Below are 10,052 nucleotides of genomic sequence, written 5' to 3'. Positions count from 1 at the left end.
GCATTTCGTGTAAAGTCTGTTTCATGAATGCATGGGTGATAGATAGCTATGTCCCATGGTACACCACAACGACCCACGTACCTGTACCGAGACGCCGGTACGGCAAAATGGGTACGTGGGTATGTTGTGGCACATTTGGATCTGGTTTTGGGTGGGAACCAGATCCAAACCTCGATAAAATGTTAAAACAAACCTTGATTTTCTTTGATCTTCCAGTGGGTGTTTGTGGCTGGCGGCGGACGGTGAGTCCGCAACACCGACGGCAAGTTTCTTCGTTTGTTTGTTTCGTTTCGTTTCGATTTTTGGGGTTCCGATCTGTTTCTTTCTAGTTTTGATTTCGATTGTTGCTGGATTTGTTCTTCTTTCTAGTTTCCCAAAATTGATGGCTTGTTCATAACTGGTTCGCCATCTTAAATTGGAAGCACATTCCGGTGGAATCTGTTGCCGGTGGCTGGGTCCTCCCTTGCAGGCAGCAAGAATGGCAGAGTAGCACGTTTGCTGCCCTTTTTTTGTCCGATGCTTTTTAGGTTCTTGCAGGCCGCTTTGGTCTACTCCCTCTTCCTTTACTTTATTTCGGATTTCGTATGGGTATTATATTGGGGAAGAGAGCATATTCTTTTCTTGTGGCTTGAAGAAGATTTTGCCGCTCTCTTTCTCTTTTGTGAAAACTGTAACTTGCAATTTTTGAAATGGACTAAATGAGTCAACTGGAGGAGTCGTCCAGCTGTTCGCGAGTGGTTCGTAGGTCACACCACGGAACTTGTGATGGTTAATGCATTGCATGTTTTTATGATGCAGAATTGTTGCTCACTTGGAGATTGCTTGGTTTTGCATATGCCCTTGTTGAGTTCTCACACATGTTCGTTAATTTGTTATTTATAACTTAAATGCACTATGCAATTGTTGTTGACTTGTTATGTTGTTTTATGTTTTTGGAGTATATTTAAGTTACTTGCTTGTTTAATTATCTTAATGATGTGATGATATTATTTGTTTTTTTTTTTATTTTTTAATTAAACAAATATATAATTACCACCATAACGCTGTAGTAAGATTAACCAGCACCTGTACCCTTACTTGTTTGACATAGATAGATAAAAGAGAGCAAGAAAGAGATTTGTAAATCTTTTTTATTGTTGATCTCAAAAGATTTTAGATGTTTCATATGGTTGTTTTATGAATCTTTGCATCGGTTTTTAAAGCCCAAAGCCACGAAGGTTATCATTGGCATTGTGAGTGGTTTGATGTCTCTGTCTCTTATTGATATTATCATTGTGGGCACTCTTTGGAAGTTTGGTTACCTAAGATCCAGGTAATTCTTTGGAAGTTTGGCCGCATACCCACGTGGAACAGGTCTGGCCGTTTGGGTCAGACCAAGCTAAACCATAAGAAATAAGTTTAAATGTTAAGAAAGCACCAATGTTTGTGAATCGGATTGATTAAAATTTGTATTTTAAATTTTTTAAAAAAAAAATGTTTTTCATGTGAGAGTACCAAGGCACTTAAGAGAAAAATGACAACGTGTTAATTAGAAAAAATGCAAAGTAGCGTAAAAAAAAATACACTTTTAAGGGAAAAGGTAAAGTCTAAAAAAAAATGATAACTCGGTTGCAACTGTACCAAATTTGCAAATAATGAGGGTAAACAAGAGTGCTTCTCTATCATGGGGATTCACACTCTTTAAAACCATATTTCCGGGTCTATTCAATGTATACTATGCTGCTTTGTGAAAAACATATTTTTTGAAGTTTTTTTTTAGTGAGTAGAAAAGGTCTTGCCATCTTTTTTCTGGACACAGCAAGCTTTTATCAGTTTTCATCAAGACTTTTCACTTGTAAGTTGTAATTGTGTGTGCAACTTTTTTGCTACCTAAGCTTAAAAAATAAAACAAGAGAAACTTCATTGATGAATTTAGCCGATTTGACATCAAATCGGCTGATTTTCTATGAGCAGTCAATCGGTTCTTGAATCGAATTGACAGATTTACATATCTAGGGCATACTAAAAAAACAGGGAAATGAAATGTTTTATGTAACAAACATTTATCTTTTGATGATGAAATAGAAGGCCTTCCATTGTAAGGGTTCTTAAAAATTTTCTTTTTTGTAAATGACATAAATACCCTTCTAATGAAATACCGGAAGACGTGTTCCCGTGTTGGTCAGCTAACATGGAGATTGATATATGAAACGTTTAACCAACTGTCTGCGTGAGGACGTTTGATAACAGGAACTTAGCGTTCTAATAATTCAGTGTTCCATAAAACATGTTAAACTTGTCAAACGCGGGACGAAAAGACATTTGCGACAGATTGTTCCGAACACAGCTTCTTGTCCTTCATCGAAATCATCCGACCCACGGCACCGTAGGGGGCTCGTGCTTTGCTCCCCCCGCTGTCGCATTTTTCACGCTTGCATCTCCTCGCTCTCGGGCGCACACAGGCCGTACTCCCAAGCTTTTCTGAGTCGAAGGTAACCTCTCTTTCTCTCTCTCTCTCTGTCTCCCTCTCTTTCTCTCTCTGTCTCCCTCTCGCTCTCTCTCTCTCTATTGCTACCTCCCAATGTCGCCATTCCGGGGTTTGTCGCGTGGTTTATTCTCCAACTGGTTGAAGTGATGGGAGATGAAATGTAGTCGCGCGGATTCTGATAGATGGGGGTAATGTACCGATAACTCCGTTCGCATCGGTGAGGGCCCTTCTCTATTGCTTCAATCGTGCCGTCTTCGCGGGGAGGAATTGGGTTTCGGGAACTGATTCATAGAAGGTGAAAAGGATAGCTTTTCTATTATTTTTCATTTTGTTTGTTTAGCTTCAAGTTTCTGGCATTGGCGGTATGAACTAGAATTTTCTCGCGATTGGCGCTTTTGATTTTCTGAGGGAATGAGTGGGGATAGACAAAAGCTGTGATTGGTACTTCTTTGAAATGGGAGTATACGATTGAACATGAAAAACAATGGAGAAGATTGCGAAAATGATTGGTCTTTTTTCTCATAATCTGCAAATGCATGGTTTTGAAAAAAAAAGGGCAACAGTGGGTTGAGTTGAATATATCGAATAAATTCCTTAGACAATTTTGAGTTGAACTCATTCTTGTAGCTTGTGTTTGGGGGACTTAAAAGGAACAAATTGATGGGCTTCTTCTACCCTGCTATTGGAAGAAAAAGGTTGGCTTGGTTTGGTTTTCTTAGTGATAGATATAAGTTCGATCTCAAGCTCTGTCTTAATCTTTAGCATCGTGTTGAGCTTCACCAAGGGCCTCGTAGTGCAAGGATGGCTCAGTTGGATCCTTTACATAGCTAGCGATATTTTATGGGGTTCTTTAATTATGTTTCTCTACTCCTGGTGTTCCCTATCCCTTTGTATGTGGAGGGCAACAATCCAAATTGTCAACTGTTTTGACCTTTCTCCTCTAGAAGTTTGTGATCTGAATTTCCTCTTGTTCTTGTGTAGTGAGGGAACTGACATTGCATTCTAGATGTGACATTCTCTCTCTCTCTCTCTCTCTTTTCTTCTCAAAACCTTTTAGAAAAGTCCACTTGTATTACTTTATTAAGCAAATCCCTAACTGCAATCTTTTCCCATGGTAGACGGATTTTAAGTTCTTTTGTTCAAGAATAGTTGAAGAGGTGGAATGGCATTGAGAGGGGTTTGGCAGCTGAAGAAGCTGGTTGTCAGCTACTGTGACTGGGGTGGAAGCAGTCGAGGAATAAGGTGATCCATTTCGATGCTTTAGGTTGCTGTTTTTGAAGTGTAGCCTACATAAGTCTCTCTATTTTTATCACCTTTCTTTCTGATTGTATTCTCAAGGGTCTAGAACTTATGTTCTCATTCATGGAGTTTAGCTAGATAATCTTGAAACCACCACACAATCTGAGATGAAGAACATCAAGGAAACAAACAATAGTTAATTGCGCTTATCAACCCTCATAGGTTGGTTTGTTCATGCTCATGAAGTGTGTTGCAACATTGGTATCATATCATGCCAAGAGGGAACGAGTGAGCTAAGCAAAGTGACTGTGCATAAGCCTTCTTGCTTCTTTCTTCATGTTGACATAGCAAAACTATTGTTCTTGCTTTTGTTTCTTGTTTTGCTTTTCTATTCTTCCATCTTATAACTGTGTTGACCCTTTCCAAATCCAAATATCATTTGTGTAATGATAGTCAAGCGAAACATGATCTTGAATTTATCCCTAACACAAGTTTAAGCCAAAGAATAATTGCTTGTTGGAAGATTGAATAGCCTAAATCTTGATGGAGAATTATGGTTTCACAGTATGGAGTCTAAAAGAATAGTCATAGGGTGTAGGCAATCTACATGACTTCATCTCCTAGCTTAGGACCAGTTAAAACCTATTTAACTTGACATTTCACCTCAACGGGGTTGTGATTGGATCCACTTGCATGCTGTTAGGCAAAGTTGGGGGCTGAACTGGTTCCATGTGAGTTAAATCGAATGACAACTTGATGAAGTAAGGTTGCATATATATCACAAGTCATATGGGATATATCATAAACTCCATAATACATGAAAGTTTGAAATATGTTTCTCATAAGTTCATAACTACAACCAGTTCATTAAAGAACAACGTGAAATTGAGCTTCCATAATCTCATTCTTTTGGTTTTATGGAAATTGTGAGACGAATTGCACAAGTGGAGATTTCAGGAGGAAAATGCAGATAACTTGCAAGATGATCTGGCACAGCTTATTTTCTTCAATAACAAGGTGGTTTAAACAGATTTGGCCTGGCCAAGGCCAATATGATCTTATGTTTGTCCTAAAACCTGAGGCAAAATATATATCACAAATCCAGTTTTTCTTACATATGTTGGTTCTAGATAAGCCACTGGGTGGAGGCCACCTTAATCAGTCATTCCTGCGATATCCCATCAATCATGGGTTGCCTTTAGCCCGATAAAGGTTCTCTAGCTTGTGATATACTAACTTGTTTATTGTTGTGCTTGTCATAACATTAGAAAATTGCCGTTTTCCTTTACTGGACAGTGGTCGAGTTTTCTGTAATTAATTAAATAATGTTAAGCAACTCTCTTTGAAAGTATGGGTGCTATGAGATTGCAGGGCATTCATGGAGTCCCATCTGCCAGCGTTCAGTGAAGGTAACCCTCAGCTAGAAGTAGTTACTGAGCTTATTCGGGGTCAGCATCCACACCTGAAGGGCTACTTCAGTAAGATTTGTGAACATTCGCTTTTTCAAATACGAGTTGTGCTTCTTTATGTTTTTCTTTTCCAAGAAACAGACGGAAATTGTTGTAGAATTGCTGCTTTTTACTTGAACCGTCATGAAATGCTAAACCGTTTGCAACTGCATTCGAGTGGAAAATATGTTCTACTTATGATCTTTTTATTTTAATTCATGCAGAAAACAAAAACGAACGAGTTATATGTGTCAAGAATATGACTCCTGAAGAGATACTGCAGTATGCGACCGGTCTAAGAAATGCATTAGGAAGGAAAGTGGTCAAGTTGAAGACCAGACATGTCACGAAGCATCCTAGTGTGCAGGGCACATGGACCACTGATCTAAAATTTTGAAACATTATTGTTTTGTTGACGCTGCTTGTTGGATATGATAAATGCCTCAAACGTGCATCTTGGATCCTTTTGTTGATGATGAAGAAACCGCCATGTGGACGTGATCAAGCTGACACGGGGTGCATATTGACGTTGCGTTGTTTCTGTTCTTTCAGTCATAAATGGATGGAAGGTCGGAAAACTCGGGATGCTTTACTGCTCTCCCGTTTAGTTAAAATTCTGTTAATTTTATAAAAATGTAGTAGCATTTCATCTTTTGTCGTCGACTGGGGCTCAGCCTCAATTCCAAAGCCTAAAAAAGGAAAAAAGTGGGACAGAACATCTCATCGTTTGATTGTCATTATTTGACATGGTCAAGTCTTCGAAAGTTCTAATGTAATTTGGTTCTGTTGCCATTTATGATTTTTTTCTTAGGCTTGGGAGTTCAGACTTGATGGCTTATAGTGCAGATGTTTCTGGTTAGTGATTAGTAATCCAGAGTAGAACCCAAATAATACTTAGCCTATCATGTTACGCTTTAGACCAATAGGGGCTTATTATAAGTTTATGGAGGATTTATCTTCTTCTCGGTGCTCTAGTCTCCTCTATCATACTGTTCTGTTTTTTCCAACTTTTGACATAACACAGTAAGATATAATATTCAGCAAACATTTGGAATAAGTACCATGTTCCTACTAGTGCATAATTTTCTCGCTTTACATTTTGCTTTTTTACTTGTTCATTTTCATTTTATTCTGTTTTTGTTTTTCATATTATTATCAGATAGCAAGATCTGATCGTTTGGCTCTGGTAATTTCTCATCTCTCTCTCTCTCTCTCTCTCTCTCTCTCTCTCTCAATTGGGTAAGGATAATTTGTAACCCAACCCAGATCTGTGGGCGTTGGGCCTTAGCTGTCTGAAAAGCATTGGTGGTTCGAATTTCATGATCTGAGAGTCTGAGACCGGGTCACTAGCCGGGGGTTTTACGATGCAAATGGTGCAATCAAGTCTCACATCCGAGTGCAGTTTCATCGTGGCAGAAATGGAAAAGAAAACAACAAAACATGAAAATATAACATGTCGGTTCGAGAAACTGTAAATCTAACCAAATCTTGTATGACTGAATGGTGTCTTGCCCTGAGAGCAAGTCACGATCTAGTACCCAGATTGTGCACTTCTTTTATCAGATGTTTCAAGCAAATGACTAGACTTTCGTTGAGAGAGGAATAGAGAAAGTTTTAAGCCAAGAGGGCGTATGATGGTATCGAAGAATGATTGAAGCAAATTCTTTTTCGTGCATACGGCGGCTGAAATATTTTGGAAAAATTAGTAGGACCTTTCAAAGTTCAAACCTGATTTTGTCCTATGAAAAAAAAAAAAGTTCAGGTATCAAGTTATGACGTGGGTAATATTGTTCATGAGGAGTTTCACCGTGTTTGAAGCATTGGGGGTGCACGGGCGCATGCGGTTTCGCCCGTCCGGTACACCTGAAAAAGCTTTTCTTCTATAGCAAACATCTCTTGCAAGACAGACATCCATCAAGGGTTTACGAGAAAACCAGAAAGATCATGGTAAACATCTGGCGCTTTTCATGCGGTTGTACGCACTCAATATCTCAGCCAATAAACTACGAAGTGGGCAAGTAGCAAGCAGTCTGACCACCGCCATAACGTGTATCTGCACCATATTTTCATGGCTTCTGGTTTTGGGTGGTGATGGAAGACGCACAACATCTGCACCACTTGCAGGAGCCGGTGTACAGCAGACACAGGTTGGACAGAACACTAGCCCGCTGTTTGGATTCGTCACATCATTAAGACATTCCTGATTAATATGATGGCAACATAAACTATCCTTATCTCCATGAGATCTAAGCTTTGGATTTCAGTTGTATCTAATGCTTTAACTTATGATGGAGACAACTAAACCTCCCAAAAGGATCACCAATAAATATGCAGAAAACTATGTGAAATAACTTAATCATGGTACACCTACATCTGGAAATCTATACAGTAAGGACGAGAAACATTGACTTTTTTTTCCTTCCCTTCCACAGAAGCTACAGTAGGGGCCTGACGCAAGACGCATCTGCAAAGGACGGTGGACACGATTGAGACGAAATGGTGATCATGAGCACAAGAAGCGCAACAGGGAGCAGAGACGTCTTCATTCGCATCAATATTCTCTAACTGAGGTCAGTTGGTTGTCTCCGCTTCTCTTTGTTCCCCCCTCATTCCTCCTCCTGTGCCAAGAATCTCAGGGAATGATGTGCTTATAATCAGTACAGAAAATGTTAGTCTGCCAAGAAGAACCATTTTCCGATTTCTCCGTTGAGAAATTCTGAATTGGAGTTGCAATTCCAAGGTGGACACAGTAAGTGGCCTTCGAGGTAGATTTTGACCGGCTACCAACTATAAGGCACTCTGACCATACTGAAGGAAGTACTAAAACTGAAAATATCGGCATCCAGAGCGAGTGAACAAATTATTATTCGGAGCTCTTATTGCGAAACACGTCATACGCATTACTTTGTCAATCACGAAAGAAAAAAGAAAGACAAGGAAAACAAAGAAGGAAAAAAGCATAAAAAGTAAAAACTTTCTGGTGCCCCCAAGTATTAATTTGTGAGGCTTCCTTTGGCTTTCTGCCATTTTTTCCTAAGAAACAATGGTAAGAAATAATGGTACTTTCAGTAGGTGACCAGCTCTCATAATCAGGACAGACTCATTTGAAAGATATCTATATAGCCACTGACGGCTGCACCTATGAGCATTAGAGATGTACTCTTGAACTTTGAGCGGGTAAGGCTACGTGAGACCTACTGAAGATGAGAACGTGAAAACTTTTTGAAAAAGTGATTGGACAAAACCTACCTTCAACGACTTGGCAAATATAGCCATCTTCCTGGGAAAAACAAGTGACATCCTGGGCTTTGCACATATTTGGCAGTAACTATTTTGCTAATGCCTCTTCCACCCACAAAGAATTTTAACCTGAAATTAAGATCCTCCAGGATCCAGGAAATATGAAAGTGTGAAACCGTGAGCCCAGTTCATGTCTTCAGTCCATGTGGAAAAAATTAAACACGTCGAAGGTAAATTGATATGTAGGTTTGGTATTACTGTAGGCAAGTGAAAACCAACAAGCTGCAACATTAAGCTCAAACTTCAGCCCGATGCGCACCCGAGTTACTCGGGTAGATACAGCCCCCCGCCAACCCCAGAAAGCTGCCTAAATAAACTGTGTTCCTTTGTACTGGCTAAAAGTTCTGAGTCATTAAAAAAAAAAAAATAGAAGTCACAATCGTTGGAAGCAAGTACCATTGATTCCACAGACCACTCTTTCTGACAGTACAAGTTACACGCGTTATCTGGTAGTTAACCATGTTAAGGACAGGCTATATTGCAGAATTCCTAGAAGCATAATATGGGAAACGGTGACAGGCATTCCGATCTGGACAAACAATGTCATTTTTGTTGATAAAAAAAAAAGTATAGTATTTTCGAGTGAAGGGTTTTTTAATGGTCTTTCTAGGTGAGCGGGAAACTTAAAAAAAAAAAATAATAGTCTTTTAGATGAGTAATTTTTTAATAGTATTTCTTGGTAGAGATCAGAAGTTCTCACTCAACCTATTGTCCCATTAACATAAAAGGCATACATACCTGTAGTGTCTTTGTGTCTTTCGCAAAAGGTTGGCATCCCTAACACTCAAAATGGAGACCGGTCGTCGGCCAACCCTCACCCTAAACCATTGTGTGCCACCCCCCTCTGAGACTTTTAAGTAGCTCTAGCAAGATAACAAACTAAATAATCTGTCCGTTCTTGTGGTATCTGGAAGAACAACTCATGCCATGTCACAAACTTCTGCGAACTCGTGGTTCGTGTGTATGTCACACAAACAGAGATAGGCACCAGAAGTAAGAAATGGAACCTGTGTTCTTGCAGACTTCCGCAGGATTCTGTGGAGAAGTTGGGACCACAATACCAGCCGGGAGTATCTGCCGCATCAAGGTAATCACTACCGAAGCAAGGAAGGCTGCATTAACATAGAGAAAAGGCTGGGGCCTGCCATGATTCAGCTGTTTGCAACTTTTTTTAAACTTCCCCACAAAATGTCGTGTCTTTGGTTCCTGTTAACTTATGTGCACGACTAATGCCCAAGTGCTGTTCATGCCCATCTTTTAGAACCGTCATAAAAAAACTAAATCACATGAACATGATTGATCAACATGGTTAACTTGTTATCTCCTATTAATCGTGTTTTCTTTTGTCCGGAAGTCTTTCTACATCTTATAAGATCCTATACAAACATCAATGTCAATTTACGGCACAAGACATTTTCACATCCTGAACTGCAAGACTCTCTCTCTCTCTATCTCTCTCTCTCTCTCTCTCAATCCCAAATACATCACCATGAACTGGGTCCTCAACAAACATTTCACTTGAAACAAGAACCCATCAAGGCGTCAGATCTCTCTTATTCTCCACATCACATTCAAACAATCTGTTGGAAGTGAACCCA

At 39.6% G+C, this 10,052-nt stretch overlaps 1 protein-coding gene across 4 annotated transcripts; it reads left to right on the top strand.

Moving 5' to 3' along the window:
* Positions 1-220: 220 nt before the first annotated feature.
* Positions 221-5,978, top strand: LOC116254895 (54S ribosomal protein L51, mitochondrial-like). 4 transcript variants are annotated; one of them, XM_031630552.2, is made up of 4 exons: positions 221-242; positions 3,586-3,709; positions 5,078-5,184; positions 5,379-5,978. In XM_031630552.2, the coding sequence occupies exons 2-4, from the start codon at positions 3,630-3,632 to the stop codon at positions 5,549-5,551; spliced, it is 360 nt and encodes a 119-aa protein (XP_031486412.1). In that variant the 5' UTR covers positions 221-242; positions 3,586-3,629; the 3' UTR covers positions 5,552-5,978. The 4 variants fall into 4 exon arrangements, with proteins under 4 accessions (XP_031486412.1, XP_031486404.1, XP_031486396.1 ...); XM_031630544.2 differs by having other exon boundaries at positions 222-262; XM_031630536.2 differs by lacking the exon at positions 221-242 and adding an exon at positions 314-2,471.
* The last annotated feature ends 4,074 nt before the right edge of the window (positions 5,979-10,052 follow it).

Source organism: Nymphaea colorata, chromosome 1 (assembly GCF_008831285.2).
Source record: "Nymphaea colorata isolate Beijing-Zhang1983 chromosome 1, ASM883128v2, whole genome shotgun sequence".
Classification (NCBI taxonomy): domain Eukaryota; kingdom Viridiplantae; phylum Streptophyta; class Magnoliopsida; order Nymphaeales; family Nymphaeaceae; genus Nymphaea; species Nymphaea colorata.
The sequence above is the reverse complement of the archived record's forward strand: the minus strand, read 5'-3'. Positions and strand labels throughout refer to the sequence as shown.